We start from the raw sequence: 23048 nt of genomic DNA on the forward strand, positions 1-23048 counted from the left end.
TGAAAACTAGGAATCAGGCCGCCCAGTCTGGAGGAGGGTAGCAGCTTCTAAACAAGGGAGCAGCCTGTGCAGACTGGGAGGTATAAACATGGTGTTTTGGAACTGAAATAAGTCTGACATCACTAGACTACCCAGAAATCACAATTTCACCCTCTTTGAAAACGTAGATAAGATTAGCTAACTTTCTTGAAATTTTACATCCATCTCATTCTCCAGGATTCCTAAAATAACCCTGGCAGTGGGGTGCCTGATCGGGCCAGTTAGGAGAGCATGCTGCTCTTTTCTTTTTTTTCTTTTTTAATGTTTATTTATTTTTTGAGAGAGAGGTAGAGTGTGAGTGGGGGAGGGGCAGAAAGAGGGAGACACAGAATCCGAAGCAGGCTCCAGGCTCTGAGCTGTCAGCACAGAGCCCAATGTGGAACTTGAACCCACAGACCCCTGAGATCATGATCCTGAGCTGAAGTCGGACGCTCAACCGACAGAGCCACCCCGCCAGGTGCCGCCGGGGTGACGAATTTGTACAGGACTGTCACGGCCATCCAGTGTGACAGTGCATATGAAGTGATCAGTGCAGCACCTAGCATGTAGTGAGCGCTCCACAAATGGCGGTGCAAGGACTTGTGCTAGAGAGGCACAGACTGGTGGGTGTGTGACGAGCCCTCCTGGCCTGAGGAGAGTGAGCCCAGGCTGGAAGCCAAGGTCTCAGCTTGAGTTCCCAGTCTGACACTTACTTAATCCTGTCAAACTGGGTAACAACAGTGGATTGTGATGACAGCGACAGACACCCGAGCAAAGCAGTTCCTATGGTGTAGACACAACTTGAGCTCATGTTAGTGCGAAGAAGGAAGAAAAAAGTAAATTCCTGGTATTACCTTCGTAATTGTGTTTTATTATAGACAGCTTTCAAATCAGTTTAATCTCTTTCTTATAATGCTTTGTGAATTTAGTACATTGGATTAGGTGTCTAACCTCGCTCTTTTGAGGGAGTAGTGCTGAGGAAAGGACTTGGAACACACAATTCACTTCATAGATGACCCATGCCAAGGTCAGTTCCTAATAAGCACTTACTGCTACTGTAGGGCACTTTGCCCTACGTCAAGCTTTGATTTTCCTGACACGCTATTTTATTACAGATACAGTGTCAAGCTAAAAGTCTTTTTTTCCTTTCATTTTAATAACACACTAATATTTGTAACCACCATTTATTTAAAGCTCATTAAGCACCACACACCAAGCTACCTGCTTGATCAATTAGATCTTATTTAATTCTAAAAACTATTCATGAGGTAGGTAATATTGCCCCCATTTTCTAGACGAGAAAACTGAGGCTCAAGAGCATTTTGCGACTTGGCTAAGGTCACACATAGCTTAGTGAGTGACAGATTTGATTGAATCTGCATCCCTCTGATTCTGAAATCTATCCACACTGCTAGTTCCATGTAAAATCATAAATATAAGTTTTACCACTTATTTCCAACCACGAATGAAAGACAAAAGTTCACTTGGAAAAGAACATATTTAGTGTGTCTTTTACCTCTTTCCAAGCACAACTGCCCCTGGGTCTTGAGATTTTGCCTCCAGCTCCTGAACTTCATCTACCAATGTTTTAAAAGCAGTTCTCTTGATACTGGAAAAAAAAAAAAAAAAAAAAAAAAAGATTTGCATGTAAATCTTCATACGAAGACTTCACACTTTACAAAACTGGTTTATTAATGTGCTGCTAGGTACAACAGTAATCAGAGTACAGGCCAGTTTTCAATAAGAATCTAAAAATTACAGTAATTTTGAGCATGATGCAATTACAGAAACAACAGTCTTAAAAGGAATGGTTTAGGTTTATAAAAGTTAAAACTCTCAGAGTTATTAAATAAGCATCATAGAATTAACTTTAGGGATATCTTTTTTTTTTTTTTTGTGGGAAGAGACAGCATTTTAAAACTGATAATCGTTGAGAAAAATGAGTACAGTTTTAGTTCCTTTCATTCTATATTTTATATAAGCTTTGAAACAGGCAGGCAAAAACCTTTTTTTCCCACAACTATTGTTCATAAATAAAATATATATGTGTTTGGAGATAACAGAATTTTTTCTTCTACCTGGATTTTTCTGGCTGATTTCTAAAAATGTACCATCTACTATTAATAGAAAATACTTGCTCTATATCTTATTCAGTCTTTGTATTAATTTACTTTTCTAATTTCTGAATCACTCATTTCTTCTTTATTTATCAGGCAGAACTAATTAACACTACGAATTCTCACTAACATCATTGAGCTGATGTTACAACTGGAGAAATCTGAGGGTTAGCACACATCTATACTTTTGTGTACACAGCCGAATAGTATACTTACACCTTGTAGGCCACATCAAGAAGCAGAGACGCCACGGGGATAAACAACAGGCCCATCCAAAAGACTCCGGAGCTAAACAACATGGCAGCCTGGGTAAACCATCAGAAACAACATTACTTTAAAAACTAAGACATACATCATCCGTGTTTAGTTTTTATATGATTTTAAGTAAAATAATTTAAAAATATTTCATTCTGCAAGAGGATATACAATAACTAAATCCAAACTTGTGCAGAATCTGGAATCAAAAGCCAAATGTGTTAAAACATGTCTTTGCTACATCTATTTTTTTCCCCCTCAAGTAGCTAATATAGCAGGGTTTTACCATGTGCCAAATCTTTTCATACTTTTATGTGAGATTTTTATTACTGTGGTCACTATGCGGAGTAATAAACTTTGACCTTCTTTTATAACTTAGAATATCAAAATCAATCTTTTGGAGCAAATGTCAAATATACTCTGGCTTAAATTCTCTTATACTACAACATGTAAAATAAATCCTAGTTAGAAACTAAATTTACTATTTCTGGCCAATAAAAATTAACTTTGCTTTTGTAAAATATTACATTAAAAATCATCCAGATAAATCATGATATGGTATAATCAAATTAAGATGTCTATGATATTAGGCAGAATAATCTTAAGTTTTGTTCAAAGATTTACATAACTTGCATTGATATGTCCTGTTACTGCTAAAGTCAAACCAAATATCTACTGTGTAAAACTCAAAGAAAAGTGTATTAAAAATATTTATAATCATTCCTTTGTATCAAATACTAAATGGCTATATCAGAACCTTTTGGGTTGCAAAGAAAATGATTCTATGCTTAAAAAATTAATAAACCTATTAGCTATATGAAATTATAATAAAATCCCTTTGTAATGTAATTAGATTATACAGAGTTTAAAAGGAATATGCCATACAGTAAAACCAAAAGAAATACTTTGTTTCACTTTGAGTCTCTGTTTACTAGAGTAAGTTTTCAGTACCGATTTAAGTGCATAAATGTATGGGCAGAACTCCATTAAAAAGCAGTCAACTAATGCATGTACATTTGCACTCTACTCAAATTCACAAGGATTTTTTTTTAAACCAGGTGTGGCTCAGGACTTAAAAATGATCTAGGGTTTTATTCTTATAGGCCAATATGCAATTACATATTAACATTCCTAATCAATCAGTCCGTACCTAATACAAAGATTACTACTTTTAGATTATGTTTGAGATTACCTATTCATTCCGACCCTCAACTAAAGACCAGGTACTGATGTTTAATTTTTTTTTTTTTTTTTTTTTGCATTAACATGGGCTCATTGATATAGACTGTCAGTTCAAGGATGCTACGGTTTCTTTTTCCCCATATATACGATTAAATAGCTCTGAGCACGTTCAAAATAAAAACACGGTATTACAAAAGAATTTCAGAAAATAAATGTGGCCACGTGGATTCAATGAAATAGCACCTATATTCTAGACACCGACAAGACGAAAAATATTCACATAAAAGTCACTTTATTTTATAAGCAAAACATGATCTTCAACATGTTTGCTGACATCGTCTATAGTGAAAACCAACAATTACTATGTAATAGGAAATGTCTATCAAATCAGTGGGATTTGTTTAGATTGAAGGCAGCTTTTTAGTGAGGTAAGGACCGAGAAAAAAAAAAAAAAAAAAACCACAACAACAACAACCCCCAAAACCCCCAAAGCAACCACATTTCTTTTTTCTCCTGGGGGGAAAAGGTAGCTAAGATTCTAAGTTGCGTAACGGAAAATGCCCTCATTTGCGTGGCTTAATTTTAATCTATTTTAATTTAGGGGCCAAAGAAGAAAGATTTATGCTTGCCCTTGCCACCTTGTATTAAATGTCGCTGGTGGAAAAGGCAAAAGTGGTGGAGACTCTGGGCTGCTAATTCTGACCATTGTGATGTTAACTATGAATGGGGAACAAGGAGCGCCCACTATTCAGTCCACCAGCCTTTGGCTTTACAAATGAACAACATGAATTGAGGGGAAAAAAGTTTTTCTGCGTCATATCTGAAAGCCTGTCAGATTTTTTTTTTTCTTTTGCAGAGTTAATCCAAACCTAAAAGATTTAAAGCCGACATTCGCATTAAAGACAGAGTCTCTTTGTATTTTTTGGATGAAGGGGAGGGTGGGGGGGGGGGAGAAAAAATAAAATCCCACAGAGGTATTTCCTTCCTTTCTGTACAAGAAAGCTCCCCCTCAGTCTGTAGAGACCATTTTTGTCTCTAACTTTTCACATCTCGCCACTCGCAGGCAGGTCAGCTGGGGAAAGGCGCCCGATCCCCGCAGACAATGGGGGTAACAGGAGCGGCCTGTTCGGGGCTGGGCTCGGGCTCCCTCCGAGAGCAGTTTGCAAATTGCTCTGAACGTGGGAGACTGCTGGGCCATGCCAAGCGGCCCCCACGGCCCCTCCTCGAGGCCCTGTGAAGCCAAATGGAGGCTGCCACAAAAGTGGCTCCCGGGGGACTTGAGAAAGGATCAGCTGAAGTCGCCGCAAAGCCGGTAAACCGGAGGGCACAGGCCTGCGCTGGGAACAAACGAGCGCTTGTCTCTGCACAGCGAGGCTGGCTCACCATCGCACCGTGCGCGCTCCCCAAATGAACTAACGCAGCCTGAGAACCTGAAAACGCAGGTTCGGAGGAAGGAGGAATTGCTCTGAAACTTCCACGTGAATGAACTTGCAGGGAAAGAACATTTGGGAAAGCAGGCGCGGACGGGTATTTTGGCCATGCCAAGGGGCTTGCCCAGATAAGAGGGGCTTACCTTCGGCCCCACCTGAGGCGATCCCCTAGCACCTAGTTCCCACACTAGAGAGAAACACTTCTTCCCCTTCAGGGCCCCCAAGTTCAGTCTTGTAGGAGAGAGAATTTACAGGTGCTACCTGCCTACACAACTTTGGGGATGTGGTTCTTAACGCTAACCCTCTTTTTACACTATAAACGTCAGAGTGGTGCACTAGGATTCTTATTCTTGGATAAAGTACAGATGTTGTCTAAAAGACAGGGCCCTTTGGGGAGTCCTAAGACTATCTCCTTGGACCCTGATTGGAGCAGGACTGATGATAAACAGCCTTGGAAGGAGTCCTGGCTCTGCCCTTCCTTGCTCTCCCATTTGTGGTTAGTAACTCCCAGCCTCTGATTCCTCAGCTAGAAAGCGGGCTGGAAGAATGAAACCCCATGGTGTTGGTAGAGTGGCTGCTTTTATTACTGACACAGATGAACAGACTTTCCTTTCTTCATTTAATTTTGAAATTTCTTAAAACACCCCAGGTCTTTTTTACTTTCTAGTGATCTCTCCTATGAGCTTTGAGGAAGAAAATTTTTGTCACAGTATCAAATTAAGTCTGAGCCAGTTTGTAAATGTAATGGTTTTTGTCGCATTAATGTCACAATACATGCTGGTCTCAAGACTGAAACTGACCAAGGTAACTGACCACTAATAAATAAATTGCCATTCATCTCAATTTGCTAATTTAAGAAATGGAGACAAATTATCTTTTTCATAACAATTATTAAAGACTGTCTGGGCATAATATATTAATTTAGGAAGGGAAAATTATTCAGAAAAGAGTGCTATAAATCTTGCTTAGTTGTTTTTCAGGGAGGGCAGCAATATAAATTCCAAGGAGGCTAAGAGTTTATGTCAATAACAACCAAAAACCAAGAAGTGATTATTAAGTGTCTAGATAAAGCTTTATAAAAGGCCTTTCTAAGCTTAAAAACAGTACACACACACACACACACACACACACACACACACACACACAAAACCTACAAAAAGAAATGCTGTAAAGAATGGATTTATAAAAATGTATAAGTCCCACATATTTTAAAAGAACATAACTAAAAAGTAAATGATAAACAAGAAACTGGGAGAATGCCACAAATATATGAAATTCTGCATTAATATCTGATAATAAAAATAGACCATTTGTCTTCATAAGAATAGCTAAGGTCCCAACAAAGAGGCTAAAGACCAGAGAAGATTTTCACAAAAGCAGCAGTAAGTAACGAGAAACATGGAAAAGTGCTGAGCTTCTCTGTAGTCATAGAAACACCACATATTAGATCAGATTTAAACAATTCACTATCACAGCTGGTGTGGGGGCAACAGCTCTTTGTAACAATTTATATTTCTATTGGCAATGTACTCACCTTTGGGAAAGGTATTTGGCAATGTGCATCAAGTACCTAAACATATTCACTCCTGTTAATTTGATAATTCAGTTTCTGGAACTATGTGCTGAAATTTGAGACAACTTTTGCATATAGGTTAGTATCCCATGAGACTTCTGTGGTCACTAGTCCTGAGACCACTACCCCCGAAAAGCTGATGTAATGTCCCAAGGCTTAGTAAAGGTATAAGCAAACCATAGCAGCACCCTCTTGAAGGGTCACATCACAAAGCAGCATATTTCAGGCTTTGAGAAATCACTGTAAAGACCTCTACTGAACCAACCTTCCTCCTGTCTGTCCGTCTCTCTGTCCTTCCATCCATCCTTCCATCCTTCCTTCCTTCCTTCCTTCCTTCCTTCCTTCCTTCCTTCCTTTCTTCCCTCCCTCCCTCCCTTCCTTCCTTCCAGTTTTATTAAGTAATCTCTACACCCAATGTGGGGCTCAAATTCATGAGTCACACTTGATCACCCAACTGAGCCAGCCAGGCACCCCTGAATGTTTTTTTTAATCAAGGTTTCTCTAAATGTATTTATCTACCATGGAATACTTTTGCCACAGTCTGCTTACTAGCACATCCCATGGAGCTAATTTGGGGGAATGCAAATATTCCTTGTGGGTTCTTTTAAATAGCAAAACATCACTAACAGGACACCATGTGGCTGGTTATGTAAATGTATACCCATATTAGAGAATATTATCCTAGCTGTTAAAGACGCTGTTCACAGACTGTAATTATTAGAAAACTAATTGTCTAAAAGAGCCCTAAACAAAGGGAAAGGTAAGATATCCTGCTATTCTGTCAGGAGGCTTCTGGTATCACGTAAACACACACCCTGAGAAGGTTAGTGTTTTCTATTGTCTATATGGGGATCAGTCACAATCTCTTCCCGTGGCTTACATCTCTTGCCTGTACTTCAGACTGTCCAGCTCTGAACCTGTACTTCAGACTGTCCAGCTCTGAACTTGAACGTGGCAGTTACTTTGAACTTGATCCGTCTCACACTGAACACACACTGTTCTCCCCCCAAACCTGCTCTTCCGTCGTGCACTCTATCTAGAGAATGGCTTCGTCACCAACTGTGTATGACGCAAAACTGGGCTCTAGTCTGGTCTCTTTATACCACCAGCTTCCGTTGTGCACAGTATCTTTGGACCTACTACGTACTTTTTGCCAACCCTGCTGCCATCATCCCAGTCCAAAAATGTGCCCACCCTTGCTAAAAGCCTGCAAGCTAGACCTCTGACTCCAGTGTTGCTCTGCTTCTAGCCTTGTCTCCACACTGAGGCCAGAGGGACACTTCCAAAGTACAAATTAGATTTTAGCACTTCTTGGATTAAACCCATTCAGTGGCTTCGTACCGCCCTGAGGATAGAGGGCAAAATCCTTAACATGATTTCAAGACCTTGTCTACCTGACTTCTGATGACTTCTCACAAGTCATCTTTCAAGCCAGCCCCCATCTCTAGCTATACACGTGTCTCAGTTCTTGGGATGTTCCCGTTTAATCAATTTTCACATCAGATTGCACTTCCTTCCTTAGACTTGGGTTAGCTGACACTACTTTGGGCTTCCGTTTTGGTGGCACCTATCACTCATTTTCTAGGTGCTTCTTTATCTTCCAGTTAGACCATAAACTCTGTAAGAGAAAGAAATACATCTTGATGAATTCTCACAACCAAAGTGCTTAACCAGTAAGCAGGTACTCAATAAATGTTGATTAATAAATATGTTCTTACAATCCAGTGTTTGGAGAGACTGAAAGTCAAGAAGGCTGGAGCCTTGGGACTATGCTCCTGAGATAGGGCGGTTACAGTTTGCTTGGTTTCTTGTGTTCTGGCAGGGAGTTATCCTGGGAGCAGCTATAATGAGGTGTTTATGTGATCTGGGGAGGTGGGAGAAAAGGTTGATCCGGCTCCTTAACAATCCTTTTTCAACCTAGGTTGTCTTTTCTGTTAAAAAAGCTGAGCAACATCCATTAAAAGTGACGTATGTCAAACTACCCCTTCCCTCATCGGAACCAACGAAAGATTTCAGTGAGTGAACTGGGGAAAAGTAGGATGACTGGAAAAGAGGACATTTTAGAGGGGAGTCGGGAAAGGATGCCGAACGTGCAGGAAGACAAGGAATGTCTCCTACCGACATTAATGAGGACTTTTAATAGCCACATGAATACTTTGCGACGTCAAATAAAAAGGAGGCGACATAATCCCAGCCTTCCCCGTCTCAACAAACACAACCTTTATTCTGCCAGCTGCTCTGGCCCCAAACCTGAGAAGCCATCTCTGCTTTCTCCTTTTCTCCCAAACTGCACATCCAGTCTTTGGCAAGTCTGCGCTGCTCTACTTAAAAACAGAGCCCATACCAATGTTCACAGCATCAATATTCACAACAGCTAAAAGGTGGAAATACCAACAGATACATGGATAAATGAAATGTGGCTTATACATATAATTGGATATCAGCCTAAAAAAAATGAAATTTGGACACAGGCTACAATAATAGATGAATCCTGAAGACACTATGCTAAATTAAATACGCTGGACACAAAAAGACATATACTCTATGATTCCACGCAAATGAGGCACCTAGAATAGTCCAATTCAGAGGCAGAAAGTAGGATAGTGGTTGCCAGGGGCTGGGGGGAAGGGGGAACGGGGAGTTTCAGTTCAGGATGATGGAAAAGTTCTGGAGATGGATGGTGGTGATGGTTGCACAACACTGCGAATGCACTTAATACCGCCAAACTTAAAAATGCTTAAAGTGATTGGGGTGTCTGGCGGGCTCCATCAGTTGAGCCTCCGACTCTTGGGTGTTGGCTCAGGTCATGATCTCATGGTTCGTGAGTTCAAGCTCTGCATCTGGCTCTGTGCTGATGGTGTGGAACCTGCTTGGGATCCTCTTTCTCTCCCTGTCTCACTCTCTCTGCCCTCCCCCATGCCCTCTCTCTCTCAAAATATACAACTACGTAGACTTAAAAATTGTTTAAGATGACAAGTAGTGAATTATGTACATTTTGTCAAATAAAAAATGTTTAAAACTTGTAAGGATTCTAAGAACAAAACCGTCCTCCCTTGCAAATCCAGACTCTACCCATTTGCTAGTCCTTCTGCCCTGGCTTCAGTTCCCACTGTGTCTTCTGATCTTTGCTCAAGGTCATCTTTCCAGTGATGCCTTCCATGACCACCCCCACTTAAAACAGCACCCCACCATCACAATAGTAGTTTCTATCCTCTTTCCTACACCACGGTTCTCCATGGCACTTACTACCACCATCCAGCGTGCTACAGAACAGACATACTTGTTTCCGTCTCCCTCTCCTCCTCCCCCTTCCCTTCCAGAATATAAGTGCCTGAGGGCAGAGTTTTCGATTTTGTTCACTGCTGTATCCTTGGCAACTAGAACTGTCCTTAGACATATATTTGTTGAAAGAATAAATTGTTGGATCACCTGGGTGGCTCAGTGGGTTAAGCACCCTACTCTTGATTTTGGCTCAGGTCATGATCTTATGGTTCCTGAGTTTGAGCCCCATGTGGGGTTCTGTGCTGACAGCACAGAGCTGGCTTGGGATACTTGCTCTCTCTGTCCCTCCCTTGCTCTCTCTTTCTCAAAATAAATAAACATAAAAAAAGAATAAATTGCTTAATCAAAGTTAAGTGTACAAATTAAGTGTATTAAAAGAAAAAAAAAGACTGGACCAACATGTTAACAGTGGTTACCTTTGAATACTGGAATAATGTTTTTTCTCACGTTTTCCCTATTTTCCAAAGTGTATTTAGTGACTCTAAGCTACTCACATAAATCAAAATTATGAATTTTACTTTAATAAGCAAAATTATCATCAATTTTCACTGATACAGAAACATTCAAAATAGTTATGATAAAACCACTATTTTCAGGCAGATCCTAATCTCTTTTTCTGCATTTAGGATTATCTTCCTAGGCTTAGTTACGATAATGAGGAGAAGACATATTTGCTTTTTTCCCAAATGGTTCTCTAATTGGGAAGAACAGATGATTCAACAGTGACCCTCCTGTTCGGAAACATAAACAACTTGTTTCTTTGTGTTTCTGTCATTTGTCTGATTTTCTAGTTTTCTTCTCATTAACCATGTACATATCTGGCTAAAGTCTCTCCTGTTGCTGCTGTGAATGGGACCTTTCATTTTCTTTGTGTAGGAGGGCTTATCTTTGAAGATTTAGGGCTTTTCCAAGGGAGTTAACAAGTTTTGGGGAAAAAAAATCCCAGCACTTATTATATATAACTTATATATCCCACTACATGCTTCTTGGGATTTGGTCAGTAGGGTGTCGGACCCAAGAGGGCAACTGTTCTTTCCGGCCATGGCACCTCTGAAACATCTTGGTAGAGTAACCCTTCCTGTGCAGGGATGGTCTGTGCTATGGTGTGGCGACCCTCATATCTTGCCATCTCCCACTTCTCTCTTTTTTCAAAGCCATCCAGGAAGTTAAAAGCTCACTTAACTTCTCTCACCTGCTCCTCTCAGTTAATCCTTCTGGTCTCCTCTGTAAGCATCTTCCTCACAAAATCATTTTCGTCAAAAAAAATTCAGTGCTCAACCTCAGGTTTTCAGGTATTGTTTCTTTTCATACAAATTTTCTGGGTCTTTCCAAGCACGTCGCAGCTCTTGTCTCCCTACCATGCCTCAATCCTTCGTCTCTGCTCTGCCAGCTGGATATTTCTTCAGAAAAGGCACACTCTGTGTCTGCGACGTCCACTCCCATCTCATCCAGCCTCAGTTACCCAAGTGGTCATTTTCTCAGTCCCTAGTCTCAGGGGAACCGGGAGAGCTGATTCACAGAACCTGAGATACAAGGATCCTTTTGGTACCTTGAAGGCTGAAATCCACAACTTGAGCATCTATATTTTTGCGGCAAAATATCAATTTTATGTAAATAGAATATGACTTAGTGTATCAGAACTGTGCCTCCTCCTGGCAACACAACCACGGATGTATGGGAACTTCATATCGGCTCATCAAAATCAACGCTGCTTTCGGACATTACTGTGCCATTTGAATTTAAACTTGCAAATGTTTCTGAAAATGTCTCTGTGTCCAAGGCTTGGGAAACACCATGGTGTGACCCTGTCAATGTCTCTAAGTTGCGTGAGGCTTTCCCAGAGGCTTGAGCCTGTCTGTCTAAATTAATTGTGGTACCTGGGTGTGGGGTTGGATTTGGAGGTAACTAAGGATCACTGGGTCGGCACTAAGTGGTACATTCACCACCTGATACTTTAACTAACAGAGAAACTTCAAGCTCATAGGAACTTTGGCTTGAAGACATGAACTTCCACTGAAATCCTTCAGGGGCTACACATGTGGGATAGTGTAGCTCAAAACCTCCCTCTGATAAAACCCAAAGACAGAGGAATTCACATGCCAAGTTCCATGTTCTGGTGCTTATTACTGAGAAAGGTCTTTGATGTCTTATTTTAGCTGAAAAAAATTCTTGCAAATTTTCAATTATATCATATTATATTCGCGTCAAAATTTAAAATGTTTTTCACCCCTCGTAGTTTATTATTAGCATTTATCTATCACGCCCTCTGACCCAAATCTTTATTCTATGGTTTCAGGTACTTTCTAGAACACTATGTATTTCATCACAATGAAAAGCCATTTGCCATGGCTTAAAGTAATGATGTTAATGACACTTAAGGAGGTTTCTGTGACCGAGTCTTTGCTTAACTTTTCAGCTCTAGCTCCAGACATTCTCTACCTTAGCAACCCCAAAGTCCTTCTTTGCTTGGGCTGCCCTTTACTTGGAAAGTCTTTCTCCTCCTCTTCTGCTAGCAGCTGTGTATCCTGATCACGGTAATTAGCATCCATCATAATTACCTGTGGATCTGTTATTTTATCCACAAGACTCAATCTCCCCAAGAGGACCCTCTTTTTTCACATAATGATCCACTGACACCCATTATAGATCTTGACACACAGGTACTCTGTAAATCTCAGTTGTATTGAGCTGACTTGGGCTCTTACATAGGATGAATTATTACTTTCTCCATAAAAACAGACAGAGCAGAACACCCAGAAAATAACTAAGGAGAAGGGTGTTTCAAATAAACTCCAGTATGTTTGCAATTATTCCCAGAAGCTCTTGCTTACTCAGAGACAAAGGAAACCCTTGGCTTGGAATATTCCAAATAAACAATCAAAACTCTTAGCAAATAGGCACATGGCTCCAAATCATAGACAAATATGCAAATTAGATACCAGCTCATAGCATTTATGCACTTTCCCTCCCAGTGGACATTTCAGGATGGTAGTGAGGGGCTCAAGCAGGAGCGATCACCCTGGGGGACTCAGAACCAATATTCCATCTAGCTGTATGATGCAAGCAGCAGACTTTGTATCTCCACCCTCTGGCAAAGGGAGTAACGAGAAAATAAACGATTAAGAAAGATGTTCAGAGGCAGCGCAGTAAGAGTTAGTTGGGACCTGAATTGATAAGTTAACTTTTTTAAAAAAGGAAAGTAAAATTTCACTCTATACACGTATATACTGAGAGCTGAACATGCAAAATAATCTTTCTGAAAAGGAATCAAGAGCGCTAGGATATATGTGGCTCTGAAACTTTATTTTCTAGGGATCTAGTTCCCAGACAGTGAAAATAATTAAGAACAGAATTTGTTTTGTTTTAATCTTATTGTACTATTTAAAAAACTTAAAAGTACAAGAAAAATGAGAACCGAGTTAGTAACCAAATATTCTTTTTATTATAAGAGAGATAATTTAAAAATGTTATGATGTTCCAGGGGAAGTTGTGTAAGACAGGGTTCATTATCTCAGTGCTCAATCTGTTTACCTCTTCTTTCATTCCTGCAGGTTTTTATAATTTTGTGATGGCTCTTTATCTCAGAAAACATCAATCGTTTGATTACTAGTAACACAATCTGTGAAACATGCCGACCTATAGTTCAGATTGTAGAAAATTATTTTCAAAAAATTTTAAATTCACTCTCCAGCTTTATTGAGACATAATTGACATGTGACATTATGTAAGTTTAAGGTGTATGATGCGTTGATTTGATACATTCATAAATTGCAAAATGGGTACCATTAGCATTAGCTAACACCTCCATCCTGTCACATAGTTAGCATCTCTTTTAGGAAATTATTTTTAAGAAACTCAAAAATTCAAAAAGCACTCAGCTATAAGAAAGACACAGAAAGGTTGTTAAATGGCTTAGGTTGAAAAATTACTGACTTCCATGGCAAAAATTTCTAGTTGTTTCCCAGTATATCCCCTCTCCCCTTCTTAGATGCAAACACTTGATTCTTGGCTGGACACTTTGTCCTCTAGCTCAGACTCTATTCCTCTGGCTCTCTTGTTGCAGCTAGGTGTGACTGTGTTACTAGTTCTTGGCCTGTGAGATCTAAGTGGAAATGTGGTGGGTGCTGTCTAGGAAAGAGCATCAAAGATAAAAGGTTAATCTTTCTTCTTCTTCCCTTTCTTGTTGGCTGGAATGTTGGTAAAGTGGCTAGAGCTGAAGCAGCCACTTTGGACTATGAGGAAGTACACTAAGGTTGGCCAGTGCAGCAAATACAAGAAACCTGGTTCTTGATGATGGTGCAGCTGCCGTACCAGCCTTGGACTGCCTGCCACCACTAAACTTCTTTTACATGAGAGAGAAATAAGTTGCTATCATTTAATCCACCCTTTTTAATATCAAAAAAATATGCCATAACCATTGAGGAGGGCACTTGCTGGGATGAGCACCGGGTGTTGTATGTAAGTCAATCTGACAATAAACTATATTTAAAAAAAGCCATAAAATAACTTGGTATGGATGATACACGCTAGGAAGCTGAAGTGACAACATGGAACAAAGTAGCTTTTGACCACTCACTGATGATCTCTTTATCTTAAGATAAACAATCGTGTTCAGTTATGAGCTTTACTGAAGCAGATCATACAGTGACATTTGTGATTTCCTTTACGAGCATTTCTGATGGAATCCCAGGCCTGTTATCCAGAAACAAGCTGTGCTGGTCTCATGAGTGAGAATGCTGAGCTTGGGGGTGTGGTGATCTGCCCTCTGCCCATCTCACTGACTCCTTCCCACCCTCTCCACTCCAGCATTCCTGCCTCAGAGCATGGGCACCTTCTGTTCCTTCAGTCCTGAAATGCTGTTCTTTACGCACGTATCATTTTAAGTTTCAGCTTAATCATTCCTTCTTCAAAAAGACCATTTTGGAGCAGCCATTAGAGTCCTGCCCTTTAGCAAATTATCCTGTTTTCTTTCTATCACTTTGTGAAATCACCTTTAGTCACGCATTAACTGACTTAGTGATTGTTTCTCCCTCCCATTCCCTGGTCCCTTCAATCTGCATGCTAATAGGGATCTGGCCTAATTAACTGATTACCTAGCCACAGTGCTTAGCACCCATTAAACACTCAACACACATTTATGGAATGAATGAATACAAGAAATGATTCCAGAGAACAGTCAGAGCTCTGCCAGACTAACAGCAGGCTTTGTTCAGTTTCCTGTGGTTTGCTCACTGCCATGGCACTTTGGGTGTACCATATCATCTCTTACATTTATGATATCAGCACGCCATCATTAGCAATGAGATTCTTCTTATCTTTCTAATGTTGATTTATTTTTGAGGGAGAGAGTGTGAGCGGGGGAGGGGCAGAGAGAGAGGGTGACACAGAATCCGAAGCAGGCTCTGGGCTCCGAGCCATCAGCACAGAGCCCAACATGGGGCCTGAACCCACGAACCATGAGATCATGACCTGAGCTGAAGTCAGACACTTAACCGACTGAGTCACCCAGGCGCCCCTCATTAGCAATGAGATTCTTAAGGGAAAGAACCAACTCCATTCATCTCTGTATCCTCCACTGCCTAATATGAAGCCTGGCATACATTAGTCACTCAATATACATTTGCCCTGCATTATCGGAAAATATGCTGTACCTACAGAAAGCAATGCCAGTTCTTGTAAGGACCCTAAGGAGAGCTCTAATTTCAAAATGTCCTGATTTGCCATAGAGTTGTCATATCCATAGCTCTCTTTGCTTCTTCGTGTTTCTACGTAGGCTTCTCTCTACAAAATGGGCTTGGAAATGGCTATGCAACCAGCTGCCTTAAGGACTGTGAAAGTCTGGCCTGTCTCATTTACTGTCAGGGGCATGAGGGCTGTTGACCAACGGCATGTTTTCCTGGATGGGCTCCCAACTGTTGGCTCACTGAAGAACATCTGAGAGAGTTCGGCGTAGTTGTTCCCTCTAGTCTCCTTGGCTAAGCACAGTAACTTGGATGAAGCTTCATTGTATCGTAACACTGTCCCACCCCATCGGCAAGGGCTGGTCTTGTGACCAATAAATCATTACATGCTATCTAGGTAATTAAAAGCTGATAGATGAATAAGGACTATTTCAACCAGGAAATTCCTCATACGTAAAGTAATTTATCGTGTCGGTAAAGTGGGCAACGGCACAATTTAGGAAAATCATAACACTAATGTTGTTTATTAATACCGTTCCTACAGGGGTGACACCAAAGAGTTCAACAAAGATTTTTATTGTTTTTCAGAGAGACTTTACCAACCTCAATCAAGAGATCTGAAATTCTGTAAAACACATGCTTGTTCCTTAACTTCAATTTCCTTCGGTAGTTTTATAGATCCCTTAGGCCAGGGAAAGCAGAACCAGACGGCGCTTGGGAGGACTTTACAGTGCGTGTCTGCAAAGCCACGATGAATTTAAAAGTTTTGCCGATACTAAGCTTCTGGTATTAATTGTGATATGAAACGATCCTCGATGTAGCTTCCTTTTCAGTTTTTAATCTGGTGTACTAACCATAGTGACTAAAATATTTTCTTCTGGAAAAAAAAAACAAACCCAAAAAACTCAGTAACATCATCTAGACAAGTCGGAAAAGCAGGCTAGCATATGTTTATATAACATAGCACTTCTCCCCAGGGTCTACCTTGCCCCATAAATTGTTGTACTGGTGTGAAAAAATACAAGTCAGGTCTGAAAAAAAAAAGTCCTTCTCTTAAATCACAACCATATTTGTGAAGAGGAAGACAGCGACATATTTAAAGTCACAGCCAAGCCTGTCACACTATTTTCTTTTTCTTTTTCCTTTCCTCAATAATTTCTCATCGTCAGATGTTCTACCTTTGCATCATCCACTGCCCCCACTCCGATATCAATATTCGGTCGTAATAGTTAATATTTCAATATCTGTGGTACTGGAATACTTGTTAATCATTATCGTCGAATCTTTATTCTGGACAGAGATGCAGAATTACTGTAATGGAAACAAAGTGCAGAACTATAGGAAGGAATGTTCCCAAATGGGAACACCCTGCCACCAACTGAGAGCCACCCAATCTGGCTGTAGCTGGAGTAACTGAAGACTGCATTAAACTCTGAGATATTTGGGGAACAGATTTTTGGAACTTCACGCATGTAGAATGTGCTGAAGTAAGGGGGAAAGAAGTGATCCGATGGTGTGAAAAGAACCCCCGATCTGTGATAAATGAGTGTAGCTTCTGAGTACAGCTGAAGATAGAAATAATATATACAGACAACACATTCCTTAGTTTACTGACCAGATGGAAGTCTTTTGACTGGTGGCACTGATAGGAAAAGGCATCTAACATCTTTAAAGTTGATGAGGCTGGCAGGAAAGGCCTTAGTGGAGATGGGAGAAAAAACGTAAGAAGAAACAGAGAACGGTATGTAAGGAGGTTAAGGGTACAGACTGTGTCTGAGTTCCAATCTCAGCTCACTCAAAGCTCTGTGACCTTGAGAACATTATGTAACCACCTGTGTCTGTGAAATGTATAACACAACTTACCTCACCGGGTTGTATTAAATATTCATAGTGTTAAATGAGTGAAGGCATGGAAAGTGCTAGAACGGTGACTGGCCTTCAGTAAATGAGGACCTATTACCATCAGAGTGGCAACCGTACATTCTCTAATGATAATGGGATGATTGGGTTTTCAATTTTATGTGTATTTTTAAAAATGAGAATGGTATTATTTATACTGGTATCACTGTTAAGAAGAGCCAAGAGTCTAGGTTATGAAATGAGATGGAATTTCTATAAATGTATTTAGGAAGTTAGGTAGGTGTTGAAAAGGGATAGTTAAAAATTTGGGGACTTTTTAAGAGAGATGGGCCAACTGAGGGAATCTTGTAATTGGCCAACTTAGGGAAACTGATGAGGGCCCCAGGTATCCCAGGAAATAGATAAATCAGAGAAATCAATGGAGTGCAGGCAACATAATTCCAGGAAGGAAAGAAAAAAAAAAGACTTTCCCACTTGGGAGTAAGGAAGATCAAGGGCCCCAAAGAGAAGGTATTTCGATCCTTAGGATGTTAGCGGAAACCAGAATTTGAAAAGAAAACCTGGGGTAACTTCTCTAGGTCACTTGCTATTGTTTTGCTTACCACAAAGGTTTATTATCTGGGTTTAAATAAAACAAGGAATGCTTGAAATCAAACACAAGTGCCTGGAGAATATGGTGTGTGCACAGTAAATGTTGGTTCCCTTCCCTTCTTAGTGTTGCAAGGATTTTCTTTCAACATGTTGAAAGATACAACTCTGTCTTCAGATGGGCTGCAATGATGAACTAAGAATGTAGATTGGAAAGGACTATAAAATCCTGATCTATGTGTGAAGATGCATCAAGCTGAATATAGAAGCATGAGACCTGTACCTGTAAGTTGCCTAATTTGTGTACAATTTGCACCCCGAGATCCTGTTAACTAGAGCAAAATAGTCTGTGCCCTTGCAACATTTAAGATGTTCCTCTGGAGAGAACTGAGTGAAGAGAAGCACACAGAGAATCTGAATCTTAGGAGTTGGAAGGCAGCCTTGGATGTGCAGATGATAGATTCTGCCTAAGAATCACTGGTGGCCCACTGGCACAGAAAGGGTTTCCTCAATGAGCCCAGCATCCTATTCTGCCACTAGACGTCACTACATATTGGCTCTTTAGATGTTCTATTTGTGCTGAAATCTGCCTCTGTATCTTCTGTGCATCTCTGCTTTTTCATCTGTAGAGTGGTTATAACCAGTCTGCAGTGAGGATCCGGGGAACAGAGGACAAGCACTCCTAACGAAATTCACAGACAACACTATGGGGTCTGCCTTGGCTTCTTTCACTCTCACTCCTGCCATCTGGTCTGTTGGCAAACCCAATTGGCTCTACCTTTAATGGAGATTTGGAATCTGACCACTTGCACCACTGCTGTCCTCCTGACCCATGCCACTGCGATCTCCCGCCTGGGTTACTGTGATAACCTCTGCAAAGGTTTACAACACAGCAGCCATGGTCCTGCCATGAAAACCTAAGTCAGATCTAGTCACTTTGGCTTTTGATTTGGCCACAAGTAAAAGCCATTAGGCTGTATGGGAAACACGACTGAAATCTTGGCTCTTGGCCCTCCTTACCTGCTATAATTTTCTCTATAATACTTGTACTTGTCTATATGTTTCACTTAATTATTTGTCTGTCTTCTTCCACTAGAAAAGTGAGCTGAGAAGTACATGAGTTTTTGTCTGTTTTATTTCCTAATGAATCCAGTGTCTAGAGCAGTGCCTGAATGATTGAAGGATCTCAACAAATAGTTGGTGTATTGACTGAGTGAATGCATATAAAGTATTTAGAGAAGTTCCCTGGATACAGTGTTCAATACACTAAGTATTTAATATACACTAGGTATATTATTTTTCCTAGAACCTTGGTTGCCTTTTTGAATAACTGCTCTGTCTTGCTGATGCCACACAGTGTATCACCATCCCCTAAAATATCACCTGGACCAGGATGGGCCAGTAGGGCTATTATTTTCAGTTCTAGGAATTCTGGACTATCCTGTGGGCCCTTATTATGCTTTTAGGCAAGCAAACATGCATACATATTTAATTGATTGTTTCGTTCTGGGAGAAACTGCTGCCACATCAATATAGGAAAGAACTGGAGTCCTTGGGTAGAGTCTTGGAATTAGACACTGAGACTCGGTAGGGGTTGTGACAGAAAGTTACTACACACCACACCACGAATCCTGTGGAGGAGCCTTAAATCCTGGGAGCTACCCCGGGCCCCGTGTTTCATTATGTGGGTCACATAAAACATGTCGAGTTGAGGAATGCTAATATTTATACTTATCCTGATGTTATTTATAGTAATATATTACTATATGTAACACTCAATAATATATATGTAGTATATAATACCATTTTGCTATGAAAGTTAACAGATGAGTAAATCTTATTCAAGATGGCTGGCCAATTATATATATATACACACACACACATATGTGTGTGTGTGTGTGTGTGTGTGTGTGTGTGTATAATTGGCCAGCCATCTTGAATAAGATTTATTTATTCATCTGTTAACTTTCATAGCAAAATGGTATTTTATATATATATATATATATATATATATATATATATATATATATATACCATATATATATATACACACATATTATATATATATATGGTATATATATATATATATATATGGTATATATGTGGTATATATATATATATATATATGGTATATATATATAAGTGGTATAATACATACAGGTATACATATTGGTACATAAATAAATTTTTCATATATTTTCATGTTTGTATATATGTATGCTATGTATCTGGCTACACTCTTGACTGAAATATAGAATTTTAAGCTTAGAAAAATGTAAACCTAAGGGTAGTTGCTTCTTTCTGAAATTAAACTGGATTATAGTAGAACTAGTGACTCTCTACACATAATAAAAATGTTCAAAAACTGGGGCACTTGAGTGGCTCAGTTGGTTAATTATCTGACTGCTGATTCCCGCTCAAGACATGATCTCATGGTTCATGAGTTCTAGCCCTGCGTCAGGCTTTATGTTGGCAGCATGGAGCCTGCTTGGGATTCTCTCTCTCCCTCTCTCTCTCTGCCCCTCCCTTGCTTATGCTCGCTCTCTCAAAATAAATAAATAAACTTAAAAAAAAGTCCAAAAAATTGAGTATTGCTACAAATATTCTTGGGATCTAACCCTAGTGCCCAGGAAACAGTAAATGTAAATTCTCTATCCCTGAGAATATGAGTGGCATTCTTGTTAAACTCTTTTTTGGCAGTTGCCATGAGGCTCATTTGCACACGTGCATACACACACACACACACACACACACACACACACACACACAGCAAAAGACTTGGTAAGCACTAAGTACTATATAAGTTTAAAGTATTCTTTTCTTTGAATAAATTCAACAGTCTTACAGTCAAGTTTACAGCTAAATTAATCCGTTTTTCATATTTTCAATGGAGCCCCAGGTATTTAAACACTGTATTCAAAGAATCGGTAGTAATAACAAGAAAAAGAATCCCTGTTAGCACTTCCCACTGTATGTGAAGTGAAGAGAAACGTGATGGAGTACTGACATTCACTTCACTTTGAATTAAACACAGCATCACCGTAAATCTCAAGAGATGATATTAAGTTCTCTGTGTGGGTAATACCAGGAATTCTACAGGCAAGGGTAGAATTATATTTGGTTGGCAAAAAGCCAATCAAACTTCACACTTCTTTTAGAAGTAGGTGGTCAAAGACTCTGTTCTTGTCATCAAAGCTGTTGGCTACAGTGGCTTAAACTATCTGAATCTCAACATCTTCTGTGACATTCATTTTGAAGATAAAACATTAAGAAGTGAGGTAAAATGAGGTCTAACGAAAATGATATTGAATTGGAATTTTAACCTCAGGGAAAAGCAAGTCCGGTGAGACAGAGAACATCAAATAAAAACAAAGGACTGATTTTCCAAATGGTATCTTCAGACACACATAGTCTCTGATTTTACTTCTTCAGGAAAAAAGGACTCTAAGCAAGGTAAGCAGATGCATTCACAGCTTTCTGTTTTCCTCACAATACATGCTGTAAATTTTCCAGAGTTCATAGTACATGTTTCCAAAGAGGCCTTCACCTCTGGTGGAAGGAAGTACATGCTCCTTGATACGTCTGGTTTTGCTGTAATAGTATATAATACCTCTCTCTAATAAATTGAACCACAAAAATTTTTTTCAAACGTGTCTGCATTCTGCTAATTTATAAAAAGCAGGATGCTGTCAGATAAAATTTCATGAAAATGATCTATAAACCAGACTGTCAAAAGTGAAAGGTACTCAGGCAGTACTTAGGGGCAACAAATCCATGGAAACCACTGGAAATCTTTCCTGTGGCTGCAGGACAACAATGTACTGTAACGGAGCTCACATTTCCTTGATTTGCAAGTTACTGTGAGGTCACAGGAAATCCTGAAATGTTTTCCACATTTTCTTTTATACATTTTATGTCAAATTTCCTGCAATTGAAATCATAAACCCTCCTACTGCTGGAATCTCTTCTGAAGGAAAGGAGATCTTGTGACACTCCCCCATGAACACCTAATAACTCAATTCCTACCAGTGTAACCAGAACCTAAAAGACAGAATTGAAAATGGACTGTGATAAGGCTGAAACGTCAGATGCCCTAACTCGTTCAAAATGAAAACTAAACCAATCTCATTAAGACGACTCTAAAAGTGCATTTAATCTAGTGACGGTACACTTTTCCCTAGAATGAGAGATAACAGAAGAAATGACAGACTGTCCCAAAGACATCAGCTAACCATTTCTCCAAATCTCTGATTCAGAATGTATTTGTGGATTTATAGTCTAATTTTAAAATGGCATCTTCTAGATGGAGATTCTTAACATGAATAAAGCTCCTGACCACATTTTAGTGTTCCAGCTAGGCTTTTGAAAGGGTAAGTCAGATTTAAGTAGAATGTCCAAGTTTAAAATGTTCTCTCAAGATTTATCACTTGCAACTGTGGAAATTAAAAATAGCTTTTAAATGGCCAAATACTATTTTAATACAAATCCATGCCAAACAAGGTTCGTTAATGAACACCAATTTTTAAGATTAGTTGGATCGGGAGTTATCAGGACACATTACCTCTCCTGACATATCAGGGGCCATCGGAACAGCAGGCCACAGAGATGAGTAGATTCCAAAAAACACCACCCAGAGTACGATGCTGCCCCAAATCGCAATATGGCTGAACTGTGAAAGAAGAGAATCTGAGTCACGTGACTTTTAGGTAGGTCGGCTCCACAAACACTAATGAAGCTTTCACAAATTCCCTTATTAATTTTTTACTACCTCCATCAAATAGTATCTATAGGAATTTCTAAATAATGATGTGGGCGTGTTTAACTAGATCCTTCATCAGGGCTAATGCTAATGTCTTCCAACCACGGCTAGGATGTTTGTGCTACTGGCATTTAGAAGTGTTCCGTCTCTGTCTCCTTCGGGGGCTTTCTCCCCTGAATCTCCTCTTTTTCATCTGCTACCATCTTTAACCTCCTTTGTTTTCACTTTGCATGCTGTCTCTGGGAGAAGTTAGACACGTGGGAGAATGCTACCTGTATGTTGATGACGGTCAGCTCCACGTTT

At 39.8% G+C, this 23048-nt stretch overlaps 1 protein-coding gene across 8 annotated transcripts in view; it reads right to left on the bottom strand.

Moving 5' to 3' along the window:
* The window catches only part of ATP8A1 (ATPase phospholipid transporting 8A1), a 231995-nt gene that overhangs the window by 12412 nt on the left and 196535 nt on the right, over positions 1–23048 (bottom strand). For 7 of the 8 annotated variants that reach the window (XM_078446155.2, XM_078446153.2, XM_078446157.2 and 4 more), the window contains 3 exons: positions 22548–22655; positions 2352–2440; positions 1535–1627 (listed from right to left, as the gene is read on the bottom strand). In XM_078446155.2, coding sequence (XP_078302281.1) covers positions 1535–1627; positions 2352–2440; positions 22548–22655 — 290 coding nt within the window. Of the gene's footprint in view, positions 1–1534; positions 1628–2351; positions 2441–16077; positions 16416–22547; positions 22656–23048 lie in introns of those variants that run through there. The other variant, XM_078446158.2, reaches the window with a different exon arrangement.

Source organism: Panthera onca, chromosome B1 (genome assembly GCF_046562875.1).
Source record: "Panthera onca isolate mPanOnc1 chromosome B1, mPanOnc1 haplotype 2, whole genome shotgun sequence".
Classification (NCBI taxonomy): domain Eukaryota; kingdom Metazoa; phylum Chordata; class Mammalia; order Carnivora; family Felidae; genus Panthera; species Panthera onca.